Consider the following 27,202-nt stretch of genomic DNA (forward strand, 5'->3'; position numbering starts at 1 on the left):
CTGAGCTGTTCTTAACAGCATTTAGAAAGCATAAAAAAAAATGCTTTACGGCAGCCCCATGATCCATAGACACAATAGTCACCTCATTGAATTCTATGGGATAGTTTTCAAGGCATGCCCTGTGACCTGTGCAGAGGTCATTGTACAAGGAAAGAAGCTTTGACAATCACCTATTGTGAATGGTGGATCCTGTCTTATCTGTCATTCTAATCCTGCCTGTAATGATTTCAACTCTGTGTACAGATAAGCAGTAACTGCAGTAAAGTGATCTGTACAGACCAAGAAGTTGCGCTAATTATTAGACTTAGTGGCCAGTGCAAAAACTGCAGGACCTTATGGTTTTTGTTAAAATATATATAAATAAATGGAAAATAACGTCAAAGATTCTTTCAAAATATGTTAAACATTAAAATGTGATTTTAAACAATAGGTCATAAATTGTAATTCATGATAGTAAGAATAGTGAGGAGAGCTGAGGCAGTTCTTTGGCTCGTTGCTTTGACGTAACCTGTCCACCTGTGTCAGTAGGATGGATTTTGTGTGCGCCAATAGGGCAGTGGCCATTTTATTTCACCTGATGCTTGACCCCTAGAGAAAACAAGCCATTATAGATAATGAAGGCTATTTGGGATTATTTTTTTTTTAAATAAAGTAATATTTAAGTATGCTCAGTAATTTTATTAATTCCCGGAGAACGCCTTTAAAGAGGACCTGTCACAAAATAATGCAGTGCAATATGCAGGCAGCATGTTAAAGAGACGGAAAAAAGGAGTAGATTGAGATTATATATATATATATATATATATATATATATATATATATATATATATATAAAATCAAAAATGAAAAATGAAGATGCAGCACACTTTCTTGATCGGGTGCAAAATCAGGCTAATGTGAACCAGCACCACGGTCCAATTCAATACAGTGTCATGTAGAAATGTCCCTGCTACATGACACTGAGTGAATAAACCGCACGTGTTTCTTTGAATCCCATGGTGTGCTGCTGGCTTTTTTTTGCTGTATATATAATCACTCTATCTCAATCAATTTGTGGGAAGAGATTCAGTAAAACTTGTAATTTATACAGTATTCATAGAGGCACACCAGGCACATGCTATGGGGCAAGAGAGTCTGGGGGGGGGGGGGGGGGGGGGGGGGGGGAGGGAGGGTGCTGGCTAGGCGTAATGGCCCCATCTCCTATCCAACCTTAATACATACCTCCCTTTCTCCTTGCCCCTGCCTGTTATCCTAGTCCCTAAGGGCATTAGCTCCTCTGTCAGTCAACACACACAGCTGGCCAATAAGCAGGGAGATGCTGAGTTTTGGGCACTGGCACCTGACCACTGCTGATTCACCTGCCTGATGTATCTGTCGACATTACAGTGAATAATACAAGCAGGAGAGAACTGTGAGAGACGGGCCAAATCAAGTTCAGCAGAGTTTCAGTCTCTGACCTCATCCTGACTCATGACCACTGTGACCTGGAGCATCCCTGGCCTGAAAATTGGTATAAGCATAGGTCCCACACCTAAATCCTAGCCTCAGCAAGCACAGCAGTCATTCATTGTGTGAGTGGCTGTTAATGTAGTGACTCAATATGTAGAGGGAGGGGGCACCATGTGCGAGTGCCTATTTACTCTAACAGACACTCAATGTGCTGACTGCTGCATACATGTGTGGCACAACGATGGCACAGGCTCAAGAGTTGAGCCTGTGCCACCAGTTATTGGTGTAATCTATAATATACAGCTGACATTGCTGAAGCTGGCAGGACTGGCGCTAGCTCCAATTCTACAATTTTAACCCTTTAGATGCTTTTTGGACAAATAATTTACATGCAATTTCCTCATAACATTCTTATTGGGTTTCTGCAATACCTGTACTTTTTACTTACTGAGTTTTACTATGGGGACACTTACCTTACACCCCTGTAGTGCACTTTGAAATCTCTCCTTTCTGACTTCATTGTTCACGTGGGAGGTGTTATCAGTAATCAATAGCACTGTGTGTGAGTATAGAGACATAGCTGTCAGTCACCGATAACACTTCCCGTGAACAATGAAGACAGAAATAGCAGAGCTTTAAATGTATAAATTACATGTTTTACTAAATCCTTTCTCACAATCTGCTCAGCATATCCTGCTCTATAACATCCTGCAGAGAGCATTGTGTTATAAGAGAACCTGTGCAATGAAACAGTGTAATCTACAGGCAGTGTGTTATATAGCAGAAGTAGTTGACCAGATTAATATCATTTTGTTGATGAGCAAATTGATTCCTAATAAACTGCGTTCCTTATGAATTTCACAAAAATGTGCTCGCCAAACAAACCCAAAGCTTTTCAAGTTCACTTCGAAACCAGTAAAACTGCACACAGAGCACAAGTGAGGAAGAAGAGGGATGCTCACATGACCCTAGAAGTGGAAGGGGGATGCTTGCCCTGATTGGCTGATAAAGTTGTTTTTAGCCACTCAGGCAATCGGGTGCCTGTGCAGAGCGAGCAAATGTCATTCTGTGTTGAGTTGTTATTGAAGGTGGATGGGTCTATGCCAGAGATGCACAACACGCGGAAGCAAAGCCACTGTCTGTGGACCTGTTCTACTGTCTTTCTGCCTGGAGCGCTGCACTGTGCTGATTACAGCTATTGATCCCACTCTCTAGCAGCCAGGAGCGGATTGGCCATAGACCTTACAGGGAAATTTCCCGGTGGGCTGATGCCCAGGGGGCTGCCTGAACCCTCCTCATGGCCAGCCAGTGCAAACTTTTGGGGATGTATTTTGTGCTGTTGGGGCAGTATTTTGAGATGGACTGTGGTATTTGGCTCTGTTGGGGTGGTATAATGTCAGTTTGGACACAAGTACAAAACAGGGTCACTTTTAGTATTTTGTCTGGGGCCACTTTAAGTTCCCAGTCCGCACCTGCTAGCAGGAGCAGGTTAGGTCGCGCCAGTCTGTAATGGGAACCAAGGAGAAGACAGAAGTAGTTTATTACCGCTTCTGCCTTCTCCTCAGATAATAGCAAAGTGCCCAATGAGCAGTATTCAGTGAATAGAGGGAGCATCTATGTCACTTCCTCGATTGGACACGGCGATCCTGTGATCACTGAGTGTCTTGGGGGCACAGCAGAGCTGAAGGGTCTTAGTAGACCCTGAGAAGTCTTTCAGTGACCTCTTTGGGGACATGTTAAAAAAAATTATAAATTGAAAAAAGAATAAAATTAAATTATAAAATACAAATGAAAGAAAAAGTGCAAAATAAATGTCCATGAAAGGTCTTTTAGTGAACTCTTAGGGACAAATTATGTGGCAATATTAATAAATATATATATATATATATATATATATATATATATATATATATATATATATATATATAAATATAAATAAAGGTAGAAATGCAAAACTGATATAATAAATATAACAAGTAAAAGAATAAAAGGAAAAAGTGCAAAAAACAAAAAAAATAAGTCAGTGTTCTCCAGAGGTCTTTTAAAGACATATGTGGCAAAAATATAAGTAAAGTATAATATATATATTTTTTTTTTATAAAATACAAATAAAAAAAAATAAAAAAAAAGTCAGTGTCCCCCAAAGGGCTAATTAAGATCTCTTTGGGGTGATATTATGTGGCAGAAATATACAGTATACATAAACAAATAATAAAAATGATATAGTTAGAGAGATAGCCAGTTCAGTCTCCTCAATATGATGGAATAGTTTTTTCACATACTGAACCAGGCTGAGGCAAATCAGCAAATTGAGACCTACTGCCTCAGCGTCCAGAATAAGTCCTACCTGGGTCTTTTAGTGAACTCTTAGGGACAAATTATGTGGCAATATTAATATATATATATAAATATAAATAATGGTAGAAATGCAAAACTGATATAATAAATATAACAAGTAAAAGAATAAAAGGAAAAAGTGCAAAAAACAAAAAAAATAAGTTAGTGTCCTCCAGAGGTCTTTTAAAGACATATGTGGCAAAAATATAAGTAAAGTATAAAATATATATTTTTTTTTTATAAAATACAAATAAAAAAAATAAAATAAAAAAGTCAGTGTCCCCCAAAGGGCTAATTTAGATCTCTTTGGGGTGATATTATGTGGCAGAAATATACAGTATACATAAACAAATAATAAAAATGATATAGTTAGAGAGATAGCCAGTTCAGTCTCCTCAATATGATGGAATAGTTTTTTCACATACTGAACCAGGCTGAGGCAAATCAGCAAATTGAGACCTACTGCCTCAGCGTCCAGAATAAGTCCTACCTGGATTCTGCCCTGTGTCCAGAGCATACCTTTGTCCCTGACCCCATAGACATCTAGGCAAGCAGACTAGAAAAGTTACCCCAGTATACTTTCTTCTTTCTTGCTCAGCCTCCAGCGAGGTGACACTCAAACAGACCAAGTTGCCCTACTCCAGTGTCCAAAACATCACTTTTGTGAAAATGAACCAGACATGGATTTAGGAGGATTTTCACAGCAACAGTAGCAAGATGGTGCATCTTCAGCAAGGCTAGATCTATTTATTGCCCTCAGCTAGAGGAGTTCTAGCTGAGGGCAATGAATAGATCTAGCCTTGCTTAAGGTGCCTCATCTTGCCACTGTTGCTGTCTGCCTGCATACCATCAGGTTCCATATAGCGGCTGCTGCTGCCGCTATCATGCCATTGCTGCTGTCTGCCTGCCTGTCAACATGTACCATATGGCTCCTGCTGCCACCACTGCGGCTGTATTCCTCACTGCTAATCTCCTACTGTTAAAAATATTAATGTTATGTATCTGCCACTACTACTACCCATAATCAGCTGATCTACTGCCTTTTATGTTACATGCCGATATTACCTTCCAAACTGTACTCCTGCTGCTCTCAATTAAAAGGGAGAATTTTCTATGCTGAGCCATTTTTTTTTCCTGACAATCACTTGTGCGAGTATAAACAGGGGCAAGCACTCAGCCCCCATTAATGTATAATTTTTAAACACATCGGGGGAGATTTATTAAACTAGTGTAAAGGAAAAGTGGCTTAGATGCCCATAGAAAACAATCAGATTCCACCTTTCATTTTACAAAGGAGCTCTGAAAAATGAAATGAAGAATCTGATTGGTTGCTATAGGCAACTAAGCCAGTTCTACTTTACACCAGTTTTAAGAAATCTGCCCCATTTTTTTGTTAAAGCCATCAACCATGCCTTTACCCAACAGCTATATATGTCAGTGACATTATTTGGTGTTGTTTTCATTGCATTCAAGAGTAATGCCCCGCAAACTCCCCTTAGGGCTCATGCACACGACCGTATGTATTTTACGGTCCGCAAAAAACACAGATGACATTTGTGTGCATTCTGTATTTTGCAGAACAGAACTGGTCCATAATAGAACAGTACTATCCTTTTCTGTAATGCGGACAATAATAGGACATGTTCTATTTTTTTTGGGGCGGAACAGACATACGGAAACGGAATGCACGTGGAGTAACCTCTGTTTTTTGGTTGTCAAAAGGTGTTTTCCAAACTTTTTTTGTTCTTTTGTTTAGTTCTTTTTATTTCTAACTAAGCAAAAGTAAGGGGTTTTCAATTCTATAATGGCCATGTTCTCCTAGTTCGCTGAGCGTCACATGACCTGTGATGTCAGTTTCTTTCCCTGCTCTGATGACATTCCATGCACAAGGCTGAAGAAGCAGGTCTGCCTATGTGCACTGAACCTCAATGTGAAGGATTTGCTATTAGGAGTGATAAGCCACAACCGAACTGCTGGCTGAGCTGTTTGCCCTGTCTCCCCCCTCCCACTGGGTTCTGCAGCACAGTTTAACCCCTTCTGCCATAAGTAGCACAGACTCGGGGCTGGAGGTTCTGTCTCAGGTACTGAGCAGCTGCAGGGTTTCCACATCCCCAGGCACCGAGGAGGTAAATGCTGTGCACAGGACCTTCCCTCCCTCATCACCCTGAAAACACAGTGCCGAAGTTCTCTCCTCTGTTCTCTAATGCTGGCTATGAGGAAGTGTCTGCAGAGCATTTCACAAGAACAGGTAGGTGGGGAAGATCCTGTATGTATCAGGATTGTCATTGTACTGTACAGCTGGGACTTGCAGTCCCACACATACAACATGTGTGTGTGGTTTTTTTTTCCACCACAGCTCTGCAACTGCATATCAACAAAGGACCAGAACAGAACTAGGGAAATTAGTAAATATAATTTTCTTTTGCCTAAAACTTGCTTAGCTTGTGCATATATTGCCGACCATCAGATTTACAGTGCTTTATTTAACCCTCTTAAGTTCAGAGAGCAGAGGTTTAAATTAATAAGTTACAAGTTTGGCTGAATATTTTTCCACAAAACTATACATAAATCTACTCAGCAGCTTCTGTTTCACAACATGCTGTCTGCATATTGCACTGCATTAAGTGGTGACAGGTTCTCTTTAAAAGAGTGTTTATGATCTGTTGATAAAATAAAGATAAGGGCCACAGATGGAGCAAATAGAGCAGCTCTCTTACAAATATCACTGAGAAGGAATAGAAGTTAAAAGCTGTAGAAGATAAACTGTTGAACATTTTTAATAAAACTAATATTAAGATAAGTAGAATGAAATAATAAAAATAATGCCACCAAAGCCTTTTAAGAGGTTGTCCAAAGTTTAAAATATGTCCCCAGTCATGTTTACAATTATTCTCCCCTGACACTTTCAACACCACACTCTGAGGTCAGTGATACAGTAGGATGCAAGGTGACCTGGTGTGCACAGAATATCATTTCTGAAGTGAGGAAGATAGAGTGAAACGCTGGAAGTGGCAGTTGAGAAGTATGATAAGTGTGGCTTTGTTATTTTCTAACATTTACTGCTGGTGGGGACGTATTCACTTAACTTGGACAACCCTTTTAATATTTAAAAGCTTTCTGTTTTAAGGGCATGTGCATCAGAAAGTGAGAAACAGAACATTAGTAACACTTGTAAAAGAACATTAGTTGGTCTATAAACAGTTTTGTGAGGATGCACCAAGTAAATAAAGAGTAACACAGATGATTAAAGCTCATGCTAGCAGCATATGGCCTAAATGAATCACATGTAGAAGCAAAGCATGGTAGCCAAAACCAACAGTACTTTAATTTGTACAATTATCTTAAATTTTTTCTAAATATGTAAAGGGGAAAAATGTTTTAGAGAATTTCAGTGATTTAAGAGTGAAGGATTTTGATTGGAAAAAAAAAAAAGCTAAGGAAAATCATGCGTCATCATTGTTTTTAATTTTCAATACTATTTGAAAAATCAAGCAAAAAAAACCCAAAACAAAAATAAATTAGAGGGCAAATTAAAGTGGTATTCTGGCCAGAAATAAAGTTGAAAATCCCCCACCATTGGCATTCCAGTACTGCTCTCCTTTAAACACCTAACAGTTTTTGAGAAAAGTATTTTGTAGCTGTGTGAGAAATGGGCATTGCCCGCTTTCAAATGAGACTAGGACAATAGCGCTATCTGCTGCAAATCCCAGGAAGTGGGTATTATCAAATTTATCAAGACCCACAGAATAAAGTTATCATATGCTACTTAAACCACATAGTGAACGCCGTGAATTATTCAATATAATGTTAAAACTGGTGGTTTTTATTTATCTCTCTAAAAATAATAAAAGTAATTTAATACACTATATGTACCCCAAAATGGTTCATAAAAAAAAAAACTACAACTCATCCCGCACAGTCGAGAAAATATTTTAGAAGTAAAGTCATGACTGCAGGAATACAGAGGTGGAAAATGTTACTGGTCCTTATGGCTAAACTTAGTTAACAATAAGGGGTTAAAAATGCAATTATGTCCAGAGTTGTGCTCCACCAATATTTGCTTCAGACATATATTAAAAATCTAAATAATAAGTGACATTTTTGGGACGGTTTTTCCAATTTTAATGTGACTGTTAGGAGGTTAATTGTCTTAGCTTGATACAACAGAAATATTAGGAATGGTCGACACACTGAAATTGGCAATTGCTGAACTGGTCTCTACTGCTATTTCGAGAGCGTTAACTCGTGACAAGAAGTGGAGAACAGCGGGGATAAGAGCGGCACTAGAATATCAGTAGTGGGGCATCACTGGAGAACACTAAACAATCTTAGTTATTTTTAACCCTATGATCTATTTTAACAAAATACCCAGAACCGTAGAAGGATAGTCTAGGGTAAATAAATCAAAGAGGTGGGATAGGTTAGATTTGATTTTCATACATATTGTATACACTGTACCTTTGGAGATGCTTTGTTGGAGAAAACTTGGATGACCTGATATGGGAGGGGACAGGTCTGCTTTTCTACCAGTACTGTTGGAATTGGCTGAAGTTGGCTGTAATGACTTTGAAAGAAAAATGCCATCGGACACAGGGCGAGGTGGGCGTGCAGCAGGCAGCTGTGGCTTAGATGTAGTTGGAAGGAGGTTACCATAAGACTTTCTTGTGCTGGAGTACTTATCCTGACCTGCTAGGTTAGTGTCTTCCTCATCATCAGTATATGCAACAAACTTGGCAGTGTAAACGGTGTCAGGTGAAAGGGTCTGTGTTTTGAGGTAGGAAGTGTTTCGCTGAGGAGGGGGAGGTGGAGCGTTAGACAGGAGGGGTGGGTATGTGTGTTCATATTCCCGTGGAAGTGGAGGTCTGTACAGACCAGGCTCTTCAGGTCCTAGTAATCTTCGTTCTGCTTCCTCATTTTGCCTGCGCCTCTCTGCTTCCAAGCGATTGTAATACTCTTCTTCTTGCCTCCTCTGCTAACCAAAAATAAAAAATTAAATTAAACATTTCCAGTATTCAAACATTATACAAACAACATACACACACATTAAAAGGGGAACTAAGTAAAGCTAAAGCTTGACATAAAAAAGTGACAGAAATGCAGTTGTGAACAGTCTGTCACTCGTGTTAAAGGGCTTGTTCATTCAGGAATATTCACTCTACCAAACCCTCACTGGTCATTAATTACTGCTCCTTTTCGACAGAACAATGCGACTACTGCAGCAAATCACAAGCTCAAGTGGGTCTCCACTTTTCCCAACGACTGGTTGCTGTGGTCACAGGTCCATGTTGAGAAGGAAGTAGAGAGCGGTGGGGGACCCAGGAAGCTTCAGAACCGAAGCAGTAAGAGATTGATAAGGTATGACTTATGCTATGTTAGAATGTTCTAAGCGGTTTACTTAATATTTATTTTTTCTATTTCTTGCAGCATGCTGCCAGTAAGCAGTCTGGTGCATTCATGATATGCAGGCTTCCCTGCCCTACAGCTTTAGATTTAAAGATTTCTTCTTATATGCCATAATAAGGGAAATCTGCTAGTCAGCAGTTGCATCACAGGAAAGCCTGTATCGGGCACAGTGTGCTGCAAGGAATAACATTTAAGTTATCCCAAACTACTGAAAAATAACACACGATAGGCTGCTGCTGTCCGTCACTACTTTATGCTACTGAACAGCTCCCCCTCCCCACGTGATGGAGGCTGCTAACAAGCCTCCAACACCCATGTGAATACAGCCTAATGGGGTTCAACAAGTTCCATTTGAAAACTGAACTGGCAAAACTGATGACTCCAATAAAAAAGTCTGTAATATGTTCTGTGAGAGGACCAAAAAGGTTCCCTTATTAAACGGTTATTGTGGGGGGACAAAAATGAATTAATTTGTATGCATTTTTGTAGTACATCAGTTCTGGATCTCTCTCAAGCAACCCTAAAAACTAGAAGGAAAATAAATAATATAAAAAATAGATTAGGGCAGAAAGCTGAAGACATGGAAACTTGCTGCTAAAAGGAAGTAAAACTAATCCTAAATATTCTTTAATTACCATTGTATAAGTAGTAAAAACAAATGAATTAGTATTAGCCCTTTAAAAAGTAATCAGGGAGGAATGAAAAATGAAATGTCAAGTGCTATGAAGAGGGATACAGTAAACTCTCCTCTAAATGTCTAACCCAGTAAGAGGTGCAGAGCCACCTACTTGCAAACTACTGCAGACCGCTAGATGACAAACTCTGAAAGGTCGTTCCTGAACATCCAAGTTCTCCATGCAGCTGCAGAAAGCTAGCCGTCACAGACCACCAGTAAAGTGTGAAGATGTAGTTTCTGATAATTTGGATACCATTTTGTATCTGCTCATATTAAACTTCATGTTTAGTGCCATTGTGGCATGTGAAGGACACTGAAGATTTTTTAGGATTGTTTGTGGGAGGGAGTTATACTTTGTGTGAATATATTTTCAAGGTTGTTTTGGCATTCTGATTTATTGGAGATCTGGAAATTGGCCACCCTGGGGTCCAGAATGATAACAGATGAACAAAAGGTACAGGTGACCCTTTATACTGCACATTCCACTAGGGAGTGGAGTTCTTAAGTTAATCTGTATAAAGCTGTACCCATTCAGGGAAGTGGTCCGAAGCTCATCCTACAGGAGAACGCCTCAAGTAGGGATCTAATCAGTGTTTTCTAGATCGAGACTGACTGCTTTCACTGAAAAGGGCTTCACAGCTGATGTATTGCTGTCAGATGATAACTCAATCGGTGATGTAAGTGCCTACATTCTGGATATAGTCAGGACTCCAGTTGAAGTTCAGTTAAGAGTATTTAAAGAGTATCCGAGCCTGAAGTCTTTCTCTTATCAAAATAGCCAGTCTTTCCATAGAAAAGACATATCTTTATAAGTACACAATTAAAATGAATAAAAACTGTCATAACAATCAACACAAGAAGAAGAAACCTACAAAGTGACATCTGGTGGGCAAAAGTGGTACTACTATATCAAATGCCTATATATAAATAATAGTACAACAGAAGGAGAATAAGAGTACAACACCTATAAAAGTTATGCTTTAGAAAACAGCAAAGAAAAATACAACAGAAACCTCAATAAAAGCCGCTACCACTTCAGAATACATTAATAAAAGTAGTTCCGAGTGTCAAACAGTAAGACCAACACAAAGGACACACCATTCCAGAGAAAAGCTTTGTCCCTCCACTGGACGAACTATGGACAGTAACTGTTATTGTGGTGTTCTGAGCAGTAGTGGGTCTGTTACATTTTTCCCCTACAGTTTGCGTGACTTATATAGGGATTATTGCCCTGCCTTGATCTTCTTTTGCACTATTATTCAGGTATCTATCACGGTTAGTACCATTTGTTGCTCATTAGGCGTTCCTTTTGTCCGTTTCATCTTGTTCTGTGGACTGTTATGACTGGATGTATTGATTTTAATTGTGCTTAAATAAAAATATGACTTTTCTTTAATAGACTAAAATATATAATGATTTGTCTGCCCACCATGTTTATATTTATAGATGATGTGCCTTAGGTAGTGCATGCATATTTGGACTTGCATTTATGGGATTATTAATTTGTGCTGTCCACTGCCAATTTTATTTTATTTTTTTACCATCCCTACAGTACCTTCATAAATGCTGTATACCGTACACTCAATGTAAGCTGTGTATACAGTCCAGGAAGCATTCTCTAAAGCTAGACTACCCTTGTAACTGGGTCTCATAAACCAACCCCAGTTACAGAGTAATTGGGCAACAAAAAAATGAATGTTAAAATGTCCGACTAATATCTTGTATGATCTGTTACAGGAAAATATGGTTTCCAGCCAGACCCTCAGTCCGATGACCACACAAGTATGATCTAGTATATACTGATATTATTCAGTGATATTCACTAGTGTTGAGCTCCAATGCAGAATCTCCCCCTATATATGTACATATAGATATATGTAGTCTGTAGTTGTATCCCATTTACATGTGGATCTTGTGGCTTGTGTTTATGGATGTGTTGATTATATGTGCTATTTATACACGAGTCTCTATATGTACATGTACTAATAGTCAGGTATTGGATGTGAGCTGGTTTTAAGTGCAGATCCAGTAGACGGTATATGTTGGGATCTGGATATATATATATTGTATGTCTATACACATTATTAGCCACATTTACTTAGCATTCAGGGAGAGCAGGAAAGGAGGCAGGTGTGTGTGGAGGTGTCCTCTATGTAATGTGTTGTATTTGTATCTTCATGTAATGTCTATTGCTTTGTCACCTTTGTGTTATCAGTAAAGTACCTTTATAAATACGCATCTGTGAGGGTTGTATGTTATGCCTGGGGTGTATGAAGGGCTGGGGGGTGTGTATATGATACACAGAGTAAGTTGGTGATATAGGAAACAAAGACAACAGTCTAGGAACGGAATAAAAGGGACGGAACATGGAGATAGATAAATCTCCAATTACCAAGAAGCAAAATTTCCCTTTATCATGAACTTATGGGGGCATAATTTGAAATATAAAATAAAAATAAATCAATTGTTAAGAAAACTTGGCCATACAGCAGCTTCAATTTCTGCCCCAGCGACTGCAAAATGTATATCCCATACTTAAAATAACAAAAATGAAGCCCCACAAAAAGAATTATTTGAATAACTGAATAAACCAACATGTACTATCTATTCATGAGTGGGGGAAATGGCCTGTTCTGGCCCTGGTTAAACAGATTAAAATGGACAAATCACCATCTCTAAGGAAATGAAAGGCTATGTACACTTTCAGGGCCAATTTTTTTCATGCTTGCATTTTACTCATTTCTTACTAAGAGGTCAAATTTTTTTATTTAAACCACATATTGAGCTTTAATGAGTGTTTATAAAGGTGAAAGAGCAGAGATAAGGAGCCAGTCAGCTACAGTAGCTTTCTGACAGAGCAGAGAGAAAATTCAGATCCTACTAATATAGCATTTTAGCTCTGTACAGAGAAAAGGACTCAATATTTTCAATAGAAACCAATTGCAAATGATTTTTAACTCATAATGAGTACAATAAAATGTTCTTTGATCATATAAAAATGGCACTAAAAACATTAAAATAGACAAATCGCAGAGACCAGATCGCATACACCCATGTATCCTAAGAGAATTAAGTAATGTCATAACCAGACCCTTATTTCTGATCTTTAAGGACTGTATATCGACAGGGAGAGTTCTACAGGATTGGAGCATAGCAAATGCGGCGCCAATATTTAAAAAGGGTCCAAAAACAGAGCCCGGAAACTATAGGCCGGTAAGTTTAACAACTGTCGTGGGTAAACTATTTGAAGGTTTTCTAAAAGATGCTGTAGAGGGAAGATTTGAATATATATAAGGGCTAAATTGTATGGGCTACATGTGAACCCTTTGGAATGATATGGATTTCTGCACAAATTGGTAAAAAAATCTGATCTGATCTTCATCTAAGTCACAACAATAGACAATCACAACTGCTTAAACTAATAACACACAAAGAATTAAATGTTACCATGTTTTTATTGAACACACCATGTAAACATTCACAGTGCAGGTGGAAAAAGTATGTGAACCCCTAGACCAGGCATGCTCAACCTGCGGTCCTCCAGCTGTTGTAAAACTACAACTCCCACAATGCCCTGCTGTAGGCTGATAGCTGTAGGCTGTTCGGGCATGCTGGGAGTTGTAGTTTTGCAACAGCTGGAGGGCCGCGGGTTGAGCATGCCTGCCCTAGACTAATGACCTCTCCAAGAGCTAATTGGAGTGAGGTGTCAGCCAACTGGAGTCCAATCAATGAGATGAGATTGGAGGTTTTGGTTACAGCTGCCCTGCCCTATAAAAATCCACACCAGTTCTGGGTTTGCTTTTCATAAGAAGAATTGCCTGATGTGAATGATGCCTCGCACAAAAGAGCTCTCAGAAGACCTACGATTAAAAATTGTTGACTTGCATAAAGCTGGAAAAGGTTATAAAAGTATCTCCAAAAGCCTTGCTTTTCATCAGTCCATGGTAAGACAAATTGCCTACAAATTGCCTAGGAGTGGCCGTCCTGTAAAGATGACTGCAAGAGCACAGTGCAGACTGCTAAATGAGGTTAAGAAGAAACCTAGAGTGTCACCTAAAGACTTACAAAAGTCTCTGGCATATGCTAACATCCCGGTTAGCGAATCTACGATACGTAAAACACTAAACAAGAATGGATTTCATGGGAGGATACCACAGAGGAAGCCACTGCGGTCCAAAAAAAACATTGCTGCACGTTTACAGTTTGCACAAGAGCACCTGGATGTTTCACAGCAGTACTGTCAAAATATTCTGTGGACAGATGAAACCAAAGTTGAGTTGTTTGGAAGAAACACACAACACTATGTGTGGAGAGGCACAGCACACCAACATCAATACCTCCTCCCAACTGTGAAGTATGGTGGTGGGGGCATCATGGTTTGGGGCTGCTTTGCTGCATCAGGGCCTGGATGGATTGCTATCATCAAAGGAAAAATGAATTCCCAAGTTTATCAAGACATTTTGCAGGAGAACTTAAGGCCACCTGTCCACTAGCTGAAGCTCAACAGAAGATGGGTGTTGCAACAGGACAACGACCCAAAGCATAGAAGTAAATCAACAACAGAATGGCTTAAACAGAAGAAAATATGCCTTCTGGAGTGGCCCAGTCAGAGTCCTGACCTCAACCCGATTGAGATGCTGTGGCATGACCTCAAGAAAGCGATTCACACCAGACATCCCAAGAATATTGCTGAACTGAAACCGTTCTGTAAAGAGGAATGGTCAAGAATTACTCCTGACCGTTGTGCACGTCTGATCTGCAACTACAGGAAACGTTTGGTTGAAGTTATAGCTGCCAAAGGAGGTACAACCAGTTCTTCAAATCCAAGGTTTCACATACTTTTTCCACCTGCACTGTAAGTGTTTACATGCGGTGTTCAATAAAAACATGGTAACATATAATTATTTGTGTTTTATTAGTTTAAGCAGACTGCTTGTCTATTCTTGTGACTTAGATGAAGATCAGATCACATTTTATGACCAATTTGTGCAGAAATCCATATAATTCCAAAGGTTCACATACTTTTTCTTGCAACTGTATATATGGATATGCCCCAAGTGTGTGTGTGTGTGTGTGTGTGTGTGTGTGTGTGTGTGTGTGTGTGTGTGTGTGTGGGTATATATATAACACATGAAAATCTTCTCAAAAGTCTGGGATCGTCTTATACGCCGGTATATGGCGTGCTGAAACTTAGTTCCTAGCCGGACTGGAGAACATGTCCTTCTCCAGCTTCAGGCGCCTTCTAGCTGAGCCACCGTGCACTGCATCCCGGCCAGCCGCTCCTGAAGCAGCCCCCTCTCCCTGCTCTCAGTGGTTCTCTCATGCCAGCAGTATCACATTGCGTACTACCGCTCAGATCGTCTTGAAGACAGGGAGGGTCGGGCAGGCAGGGAGAGCTGACCCACCCAATCCAAGCAGGCTTTGTATGCAGTGTGCACAGAAAATACCGGTACATCGCTTGCCGTGATTGGCTGGTTGTTGTATACTGGGTTGGATTGGCGATTCTGAGGGAAGGCAGGGGGAAGCAGGAGCATCTGCACTTCAGCCAATTCTAATGCTGGAACGGCGGATCTCTAATGAACTTTGGTGTGCATCTTATCTGTGGTGAAAAAACAGTCTATCTGGGGAGCAGATACATGTGGCGGTGAATACAGTACAGCACCAGTACAGTATACAAATGGCCAACAGTCAAGACCCCATCTTGGCTCTACCAGCGAAAAGAAAGAAATACGAAGCCAGTTTCAAACTTAAAGTTGTAAACTTTGCCATGGAACATAACTGTGCTGCTGCAAGACAATATGGAGTAACAGAAAAGATGGTTCAGGACTAGAAAGCAAATGGAAAAAGCATTAAAGAGTATGCCAAGGGGTAAGTGTGCATTAAGAAGAGGCACCCCACATTGGCCAGAACTCGAAAAACATGTAGCAGACATGGTGAATGAGCATCGCCAAAACGGTTATGTAGTGACACGAAATAAAATACATTTGTTTGCACTTCAGCTGGCCAAATCTAACCCAGGTCACAGCAACCGATTTAAGGCCACTGTATCCTGGTGTACTAGATTCCTGGAAAGGCATTGTCACGACCGCTATCCCAGCAGCAGTCGTGTCGCACCAGACGGAGGGGAAGGGGGACCCTTATCTACGGATGGGAAATAGAATGGCCACCCCTGACTAACCCTAAGCTGGCACTTGTCTGCCCTGATACCCTAGACGGGGTGTGAACCCGTGCGGCGAGCAGGATGCCTAAACCCTCAGTCGCCCTAACAAGACTAGACTGGGGAAAGGCCGATGGGAGCGCTAGTCACCATCACTCACGTCTAGGATAACAACAGGGGAAGACAGCAACAAACAAACAACAGCAGAGATAGACTTATCCAGTCACGAGCAGAGAAGGCGATCCCAAACACGACAGTCCACGCCGGACAAGAGCTCCCCAGCAACACCATCAAACGATCTCCTTTAAAGGTCAGAGTAGCACTGGAAGTAAGGACTCACCTGAGAAGGATGCCTACAAACTCCCAGTCAGAACAAAAAGGTTCACAAGGCAAAACCTAGATGACATACCCTGAACCACGGAGCAAACTCACAAGCTATCGCGAGTAGCAAGTCGCTGCGACCTTCTCCTCCCAGACCTGTCTGGATCAGTCACAGTCGTAACAGGCATAATCTGGTACGGCAGCAAAAGACAAAAATTGCACAACAATTACCTGCAGATCTTGATGCCAAAGTAAATAGCATTGGAAGAATAGTCTTTTACGGCGAGAATAGCCCAAATCCTATATTTTAACTGGAAAAGTTGGGGGTCGTCTTATACGCCGGAAAATACGGTACATATACATAAATATACATACCTACAGCCTGTCAAAAAAAAAGTCACCACCACCAAAAAAAAAAAAAAGAAGGTCACACACTCTAATATTTCAGTGGACCGCCTTTAGCTTTGATTACGGCACGCATTCACTGTGGCATTGTTTCGATAAGCTTCTGCAATGTCACAATATTTATTTCCATCCAGTGTTGCATTCATTTTTCACCAAGATCTTGTATTGATGATGGTAGAGTCTGACTGCTCCGCAAAGCCTTCTCCAGCTTTGCGGAGAAGATTCTCAATGGGGTTAAGGTCTGGATCTTGTGATGGCCAATCCATGTGTGAAAATGATGTCTCATGCTCCCTGAACCAATCTTTCACAATTTGAGCCCAATTAATTCCTGGCATTGTCATCTTGGAATATGCCCGTGCCATCAGGGAAGAAAAAATCCATTGATGGAATAACCTGGTCATTCAGTATGTGCACAGTATGTGCTCCAAGAATGAGGTCAGCTGACCTCATTCTTGGAGCACATACTGTTGCTGAACCTAGACCTGACCAACTGCAGTAACCCCAGATCATAGCACTGCCCCCACAGGCTTGTACAGTAGGCACTAGGCATGATGGGTGCATCACTTCATCTGCCTCTCTTCTTACCCTGATGCGCCCATCACTCTGGAACAGGGTAAATCTGGACTCATCAGACCACATGACCTTCTTCCATTGCTCCAGAGTCCAATCTTTATGCTCCCTAGCAAATTGAAGCCTTTTTTTCTGGTTTACCTCACTGATTAGTGGTTTTCTTACGGCTACACAGCTGTTCAGTCCCAATCCCTTGGGTTCCCTTTGCATTGTGCGTCTGGAAATGCTCTTACTTTCACTATTAAACATAGCCTTGAGTTCTACTGTTTTTCTTCGATTTGATTTCAAACGTTTAAGTGATAGCCTATCACGATCATTCAGGATTTTTTTTCAGCCACATTTCTTCCTTGAATACGATGGGTCCCCACTATCCTTCCGGTTTTTAATAATGCGTTGGACAGTTCTTAACCCAATTTAAGTAGTTTCTGCAATCTCCTTAGATGTTTTCTCTGCTTGATGCATGCCAATGATTTGACCCTTTTCAAACAGAGTAACATCTTTTCCACGACCACGAGATGTCTTTCAACATGGTTGTTTAAGAACTGAGAAGCAACTCATTGCACCAGTTGGGGTTAAATAACTTGTTGCCAGCTAAAAGATAAACGCCCATGTAGTAGAAACATAGAATGGGTCGGCAGATCAGAACCATTTGGCCCATCTAGTCTGCACAATATACTGAATACGATGAATAGCCCCTGGCCCTATCTTATATGAAGGATGGCCTTATGTCTATCCCATGCTTGCTTAAACTCCTTCACTGCATTTGCAGCTACCAGTAATTAACCAATAGGAGGCTCAAACCTATTTGCTTAGTTAAATCCAGGTGGCGACTTTTTTTTTGAACAGGCAGTGTATATGATTATATATCCCCCTCTATGTGAGTCCAGTCGCTGCTGTTTTGGATTATTCTTGTGTCCCCTTTGAGTAGAACTGTGTTATACTGTGGACTGAGGAAGGTGTTGGTTTGTGGACAGGTAACATTTTCACACAGTATAGTGTGAGGTTATTCTGTGCAGCCAAGGTCTCAGATCTGGACGGGTAACACTGTTTTGCTCAAGGTTTTCTGTACGGCTGTGTTATACTAAGGACTACAGGCAGTGGGTTGCGTATAGGTAACCTTGGCACTGTGTTCAGTGTGAGGTTACACTGTGCATTCACTTTTGTAAGTCCGGACAGGTAACATAGCTCTGATTTAGATTGGACGCAGAGTGATTGGCGGCAGAGTGTGGCCTGTGTTTGTGTTGTGGAGTCCTGAAAAGTCAAGGCATGACTTATGCCATGGATTCTACTGGCCTCCACAAGACAGGATAACAGGGTGAAATCAGCCTGAGTACACATGATTAAGACAGGGACACTGTGCCATCAATAACAAGATGGTGCTTTGTCCACAGCTCCCCTCGGGTATCCTAACCTATTAGGGTGACCCATCCTTATCTGTTGGTGCAGAGGGATGTGTAAGCAGAGAGCGCGATCCTCTGATAGTTGGGTGTTTACACACCAGTGTTAGGATAACAAGGGGTCCTGTTAGATGAAGGTCAGCCCAATGCCTCTCTCTACACTAGGGTAAAAAGGTATTGGTGCTGGGATTTGGCAACTAATTGCACTGTGAGGGGAGAACCCCCCCAGGAACGCAGAGTATTTTCTTCTGTCCCAGGAATGGGTACAATAAAGCAGAAGGAAATATCCCGATGATGCCAGAGAAGAGACCTGATAGCAGCCCTGACACTCCCGTGAGACTTCAGAAGATTCCTCTTGGTTTTGGTAAAGAACTCAATCTTCGAGAGACTGAAAATCGGGCCACCATACAACTAACCCATGACAAGACCAAGATCCAAGGTTTCATGGTGGGAGAGTCTATTCGACTACAGTTCTAAGGCTACAATCTTGTGATACACCCAGTGAAAGTTCTTTTGGTTCTGGTTATCATCTACATGGGATCGTGACCGGACGGTCAAGGAACTTGCTGACCAGTTACACCAGAACTTCATGAAGTTAATTGGAGGAAGAGGCTCAGGACTTAACTCCAGTAAAATCCTGAAGCCAGGTACCTCATGGACATGAGAGACAGCGAAGAAGAAGGTTAAGGGTCTAACTTCTGAGAAGCCTGGGAACCTTAGGACTTATATGTATCATTATGGGGTTCGGGACAGGATTTCAAACTGGTCCTGAAACCCCATAATGTCGTATTTGTATTGATTATATTACTGTCCTATTGGTTTGGCAGTGTTGGGTGGGGGAGTATCTGTTTTGTGTGAAATATGGAAAAGAGTAGATCCCCTAGGGACAGGCCCCCTCCTCTACTAAGTTATTTGCCACTTTAGCCCTAAGAACGGTGAAGTTCGTAAGGGTTGGACTGAATGTCCGTTAGTGCCGTGTTCTTTCCCGCAGTTAGAATTTAGGTACTATGACATCACCTCTTACTCAGAAATTCTGACCTGCATTGTAAAAACCTGCGTATCTGTCCATGGGAGAACCTCCTCAACGAGAGATTCTTCAATCAAGATGGAAGAAGTAGTATTGGAAGAAAAGTCGTGCCGTTGCTAACAGGAGGCCATTCCACAGTTGACCGTACTACAGAAAGAAGGTGCTATGTGGATCAACCTGGAGACTGTGAGGGTGAAGCTATCCCAGAGTCTGAATAATAAAAGACGACAGTGGGAGCAGCTGATACCTAAAGATCGAGACTGACAGTAGAATTAAAAGGAGGCCAGTCCACGGTTGCTACATGGATCGACCTAGAGACTGTGAGGGTGAAGCCATTCCAGAGTCAGGAAAAGACTACATTGGGAGTGGCTGATACCTGAAGATCGACACTGACAGACAGCAGACCAAGAAAGTTCCAGACAAAGATCCAAAGAAGAAGACGGTATATTCTGTGGATGGAGACATTTGGTTAAGTTGAAGGGCAGGTCGGAGGTGTCGGTCGTGATGGGCGATGTCATAGTACCTAAGAGCCAGATTTATACTTCAGTACTTCCTGAACTGTTGCCAACAGCGAATGGGGTTGAGGAGGCAAATATATCCCAACCCTACCCTCTAACTTTATTGATGTGTTCTCGACAAGAGGGGGATTCTAGAGGGAAGTGGGAGATTTGAATATATATATATATATATGTCTAATATATAAATATACACAGTGCCTTGCAAAATTATTCAACCCCCTTTATTTTTTTCGTGTTTTGGTGCCTCACAACCTGGAATTAACATGGATTGTTTGAGAGTTTGCATCATTTAATTTACAGAACATGCCCACAACTTTGAAGAAGTTTTTTTAATTTTTTTTTATTGTGAAGCAAACAATAGGACAAAATAACCGAAACAGTCAATTTGAATAACTATTCACCCCCCCTAAAGGTTCTTTGTAGAACCACCTTTTGCAGCAATCACAGCTCCAAGTCGCTTTGGAGAAGTCTCTATGAGCTTGCCACATCTTACCACTGGGATTTTTGCCCATTCATCCTTGTAAAACTGCTCCAGCTCGTCCAAAGTTGGATGGTTTGCGCTTGTGAACAGCAATCTTTAAGTCTGACCACAGATTTTCTATTGGATTGAGATCTGGGCTTTGACTAGGCCATTCCAACACATTAACATGTTTCCCCTTAAACCACCCAGGTGTTGCTTTAGCAGTGTGTTTGGGGTCATTGTCCTGCTGGAAGGTGAACCTCAGTCTTAGCCTCAAATCACGCACAGAGTGGTACAAGTTTTGCTCAAGAATATCCCTGTACTTAGCACCATCCATCTTTCCCTCAACTCTGAGCAGTTTCCCAGTCTCTGCTGCTGAAAAACATCCTCACAGCACGATGCTGCCACCACCGTGTTTCAATGTGGAGATGGTGTTCTTTGGGTGATGTGATGTGTTGGGTTTGCTCCAGACAGAGTTTTCTTTGATGGCTGAAAAGTTCAATTTTAGTCTCATCAGACCAGAACACCTTTCTCCGTACATTTTGGGAGTCTCACAGCGTGCCTTTTTGTTTTTAGCTGAAAGTAATGGCTTTCTTCTGGCCACTCTGCCATAAAGCCCAACTCTTTGGAGCGTACGGCTTATTGTCGTCCTATGTACAGATACTCCAGTCTCCGCTGCTGAACTCTGCAGCTCCTCCAGGGTTACCTTAGGTCTCTGTGTTGCCTCTCTGATTAATGCCCTCCTTGCCTGGTCCATGAGTTTTGGTGGACGACCGTCTCTTGGCAGGTTTGCTGTTGTGCCATGTTCTTTCCATTTGGTTATGATAGATTTGATGGCGCTCCTGGGAATCATCAAAGATTTGGATATTTTCTTTATAACCCAACCCTTACTTTTACTTCTCATCAACATTGTGCCTTACTTGTTTGGAGAGCTCCTTGGTCTTCATGGCAGTGATGCCTCTTGCTTAGGTGTTGCAGCCTTTGGGGCCTTTCAAAAAAGGTGTGTATATGTAATGACAGATCACTTAGATTGCACACAGGTAGACCTCATTTCACTAATTATGTGACTTCTGAAGGTAATTGGTTGCACCAGAGCTTTTTATGGTCTTCCTAACAAAGGGAGTGAATACAATAAGCACATGCCAATTTTCTGTTTTCTATTTCTAAACAATAGTTTTATTTATATATTTTTCTAATTTCACTTCACCAACTGCGACTATTGTGTTCTGATCCATCACATAAAAATTGGATTAACAAAACAATGAACTTAAGACTGTAATGTAACAAAATATGAATAAAGTCAAGGGGGGGGGGGGGGGGGGGGGGGCAGGTTGAATACTTTTGCAAGTCACTGTATATTGGCCCTGAATGACCAAGTGGGATGTTGTTGCATATACATGTCTCCCCTGTATGTACATGGGCCCAATATGTGTGGGTATATATATATATATATATATATATATATATATGTATATATCTCTATCTATCATCTATCTATCACACACACATATACACAGTACAGACCAAAAGTTTGGACACACCTTCTCATTCAAAGAGTTTTCTTTTTTTCATGACTATGAAGGCATCAAAACTATGAATTAACACATGTGGAATTATATACATAACAAACAAGTGTGAAACAGAAAATATGTCATATTCTAGGTTCTTCAAAGTAGCCACCTTTTGCTTTGATTACTGCATTGCACACTCTTGGCCTTCTCTTGATGAGCTTCAAGAGGTAGTCCCCTGAAATGGTCTTCCAACAGTCTTGAAGGAGTTCCCAGAGATGCTTAGCATTTGTTGGCCCTTTTGCCTTGACTCTGCGGTCCAGCTCACCCCAAACCATCTCGATTGGGTTCAGGTCCGGTGACTGGAGGCCAGGTCATCTGGCGCAGCACCCCATCACTCTCCTTCATGGTCAAATAGCCCTTACTTTCAATGTTTTCCCAATTTTTCGGCTGACTGACTGACCTTCATTTCTTAAAGTAATGATGGCCACTCGTTTTTCTTTACTTAGCTGCTTTTTTCTTGCCATAATACAAATTCTAACAGTCTATTCAGTAGGACTATCAGCTGTGTATCCACCTGACTTCTCCTCAACGCAACTGATGGTCCCAACTCCATTTATAAGGCAAGAAATCCCACTTATTAAACCTGAGAGGGCACACCTGTGAAGTGAAAACCATTTCAGGGGACTACCTCTTGAAGCTCATCAAGAGAATGCCAAGAGTGTGCAAAGCAGTAATCAAAGCAAAAGGTGGCTACTTTGAAGAACCTAGAATATGACATATTTTCAGTTGTTTCACACCTGTTTGTTATGCATATAATTCCACATGTGTTAACTCATAGTTTTGATGCCTTCAGTGTGAATCTACAATTTTCATAGTCATGAAAATAAAGAAAACTCTTTGAATGAGAAGGTGTGTCCAAACTTTTGGTCTGTACTGTATATATATATATATATATATATATATATATATATATATATATATGTGTCATAGCACACGTCCCCCATAACAGTGCCCTACGCAGGTCCCCCATAACAGTGCCCTCCGCAGGTCCCCCATAACAGTGCCCTCCGCAGGTCCCCCATAACAGTGCCCTCCGCAGGTCCCCCATAACAGTGCCCTCCGCAGGTCCCCCATAACAGTGCCCTCCGCAGGTCCCCCATAACAGTGTCCTCCGCAGGTCCCCCATAACAGCGTCCTCCGCAGGTCCCCCATAACAGCGTCCTCCCCAGATCCCCCATAACAGCGTCCTCCTCAGATCCCCCATAACAGCGTCCTCCACAGATCCCCCACATAACAGCGTCCTCCACAGATCTCCCACATAACAGCGTCCTCCACAGATCCCCCATAACAGCGTCACCCACAGATCTACACCTCCACAAATCCCCCACATAACAGCGTCCTCCACAGATCTCCCACATAACAGCGTCCTCCACAGATCTCCCACATAACAGCGTCATCCACAGATCCCCCACATAACAGCGTCATCCACAGATCCCCCACATAACAGCGTCATCCACAGATCTACACCTCCACAGATTCCCCCCATAACAGTGCCCTACGCAGGTCCCCCATAACAGTGCCCTCCGCAGGTCCCCCATAACAGTGCCCTCCGCAGGTCCCCATAACAGTGCCCTCCGCAGGTCCCCCATAACAGTGCCCTCCGCAGGTCCCCCATAACAGTGCCCTCCGCAGGTCCCCCATAACAGTGCCCTCCGCAGGTCCCCCATAACAGTGCCCTCCGCAGGTCCCCCATAACAGTGCCCTCCGCAGGTCCCCCATAACAGTGCCCTCCGCAGGTCCCCCATAACAGCGTCCTCAGCAGGTCCCCCATAACAGCGTCCTCCCCAGATCCCCCATAACAGCGTCCTCCTCAGATCCCCCATAACAGCGTCCTCCACAGATCCCCCACATAACAGCGTCCTCCACAGATCTCCCACATAACAGCGTCCTCCACAGATCCCCCATAACAGCGTCACCCACAGATCTACACCTCCACAAATCCCCCACATAACAGCGTCCTCCACAGATCTCCCACATAACAGCGTCCTCCACAGATCTCCCACATAACAGCGTCATCCACAGATCCCCCACATAACAGCGTCATCCACAGATCCCCCACATAACAGCGTCATCCACAGATCTACACCTCCACAGATTCCCCACATAACAGCGCCATCCACAGATCCCCCACATAACAGCGCCATCCACAGATCCCCCACATAACAGCGCCATCCACAGATCCCCCACATAACAGCGCCATCCACAGATCCCCCACATAACAGCGCCATCCACAGATCCCCCACATAACAGCGCCATCCACAGATCCCCCACATAACAGCGCCATCCACAGATCCCCCACATAACAGCGTCATCCACAGATCCCCCACATAACAGCGCCATCCACAGATCCCCAATAACTATGTCATACCCAGCCGCGTCAGCGGCTCATATGGGAAAATCCAAGCAAATAGACCTCTAGCACAATTCCCTTAAAATATCGCATTGCACATCGTTATCGCAATTTTTAGGGCCCTAATCGCAATCGCACAAAATTCCCATATCGTGCAGCCCTAATACATACATACACACACACATACATACCCACACACAGTGAGGAACAGAAGTATTTGAACACCCTGAGATTTTGCAAGTTCTCCCACTTAGAAATCATGGAGGGGTCTGAAATTCACATTGTAGGTGCATTCCCACTCAGACACAGAATTTAAAAAAAAAACTATTCAGGAAATCACATTTATTTGTCTTGCACTGCTGAACATAAGTATTTGAACGCCAGAGAAACAGCAAGAATTCTGGCTCTCAAAGACCTGTTACTGTGCCTTTAAAAAGTCCACCTCTACTCCACTCATTAATCTAACTTAGTGGCACCTGTCTGAGCTCTTTAAAGAAACCTATCCACCCCACAGTCAGTCAGACACCAACTACTACCATGGGCAAGACCGAAGATCTGTCAAAAGACACCAGAAACAAAATTGTGGACCTCCACAATGCTGCAAAGGGCTACAAGGCAATTGCCAAGCAACTTGGTGAAAATAGATCAACTGTTGAAGCAAGATCTCACCTCGTAGGGTATCACTGATCATAAGAAAGGTGAGGAATCAGCCCAGAACTACAAGGGAGGAGCTGGTCAATGAGATGAAGAGAGCTGGGACCACAGTTTCAAAGGTCCCTGTCGTTAGAATACTACACCGTCATGGTATGAAATCATACATTGCATGGAAGGTTCCCCTGCTCAAGTCATCACATGTCCAGGCCCGTCTGAAGTCTGCCAATGACCATCTTGATGATCCAGAGGAGGCATGGGAGAAAGTCATGTGGTCAGAGGAGACCAAAGTAGAACTTTTTGGTCTAAACTTCACTCGTCGTGTTTGGAGGAAAAAGGATGAGTTGCATCCCAAGAACACCATCCCTACTGTGAAGCATGGGGGTGTTAACATCATGCTTTGGGGGGTGCTTTTCTGCGAAGGGGACAGGATGACTGCACTCTATTAAAGGAGAGGATGAATGGGGCCATTTATTGAGATTTTGAGCAACATCCTCCTTCCCTCAGTCAGAGCATTGAACATGGGTCGTGGCTGGGTCTTCAACATGACAACAACCCGAAGCACACAGCCAGGATAACCAAGGAGTGGCTCCGTAAAAAGCATATCAAGGTTCAGGAGTGGCCTAGCCAGTCTACAGACCTAAAACCAATAGAACATCTTTGGAGGGAGCTGAAACTCTGTGTTGCTCAGTGACAGCCCCGAAACCTGACAGATCTAGAGGAGATCTGTGTGGAGGAGTGGGCCAAAATCCCTGTTGCAGTGTGTGCAAACCTGGTCAAGAACTACAGGAAACGTTTGACACCTATAATTGCAAACAAAGGCTTCTGTACCAAAGGGCTGGTTCACACGACTTTGCCTTTTTTTTGCGGTCCGCAAAATACGGATGGCGCCCGTGTGCCTTCTGCAATTTGCGGAACGGAACATGAGGCCCATTATAGAAATGCCTAATTTTGTCTGCAAAACGGACAAGAATAAAACATGCCTCCTAATTTTTGCGGTGCCATGGAACAGAGAAACGGATGCGGACAGCACACAAAGTGCTGTCTGCATCTTTTGCGGACCCATTGAAATGAATGGTTCCGTATACAGAATCAAAATACGGCACATATACGGAACGCAAAAAACATTCGTATGCATGAGCCCTAACACAGATTTTCTCAGGTGTTCAAATACTTATGTTCAAGACACAAATTCTTGAAAAATCATACAAATGTGATTCCCTGAATTTTTTATTCTGTCTCTCAGAGACGGAATGCACCTGCAATCAGACCCTTCTATGATTTATCACCGTGGTGTTAAAATACTTCTGTTCCTCGCTGTATAGAGTCAATCTGACAATATGTGGAAATTCATTAATTGTCTCAAACTCGAAACCTTCTGTATGGGACTCTGACACCTTACCAGTTTGCTACAGAGCAATTGAGGAAATGTCTCTCACTTAAAACCTTTAGTAGCATTCACATACAATATACTTATATCTACAAATACATCTCTGTATACCAGGACATTAGATCTTTACTGTTATCCCTGATCTCACACGCATGAACTTCTGTATGGGATAGCACCCTGTTTTCAATGGAAGGAATTTTCATGTACAATATACTGGTATCCACAGATACATCTCTGTATACCAGGACATTGAGATAACCGCAAAAGACTACGATATTTTTCGGACTATAGTACACTTTTTTACCACATAAGTTACCCCAACGTATGTGGGAAAGAAGTGGCAGTGCGTCTTAGTCTTGAATGCTAAAGACTGCTTCCATTATGTCGCTGTGCGACATCAGGTCACAGTGCACAACGGACCAGAAGAAGTGGTGGACAAGAAGAGAGTCCTGGATCTGTATCGCTGCCCGAAGCAAGCTAGGCAAGTTCATTTATTTTTTTAACTTCTGATCTGAGGTCT

The 27,202-nt window shown here is 42.1% G+C and overlaps 1 protein-coding gene across 11 annotated transcripts in view; it reads right to left on the bottom strand.

The window, feature by feature from the left end:
• Positions 1–27,202, bottom strand: part of AFDN (afadin, adherens junction formation factor) — a 508,028-nt gene that overhangs the window by 15,120 nt on the left and 465,706 nt on the right. For 4 of the 11 annotated variants that reach the window (XM_040429419.1, XM_040429420.1, XM_040429421.1 and 1 more), the window contains one exon: positions 8,245–8,758. In XM_040429419.1, coding sequence (XP_040285353.1) covers positions 8,245–8,758 — 514 coding nt within the window. The remainder of the gene's footprint in view (positions 1–8,244; positions 8,759–27,202) is intronic. The other 7 variants (XM_040429428.1, XM_040429427.1, XM_040429422.1 and 4 more) reach the window with 4 other exon arrangements.

Source organism: Bufo bufo, chromosome 4, assembly GCF_905171765.1.
Source record: "Bufo bufo chromosome 4, aBufBuf1.1, whole genome shotgun sequence".
NCBI classification, from domain to species: domain Eukaryota; kingdom Metazoa; phylum Chordata; class Amphibia; order Anura; family Bufonidae; genus Bufo; species Bufo bufo.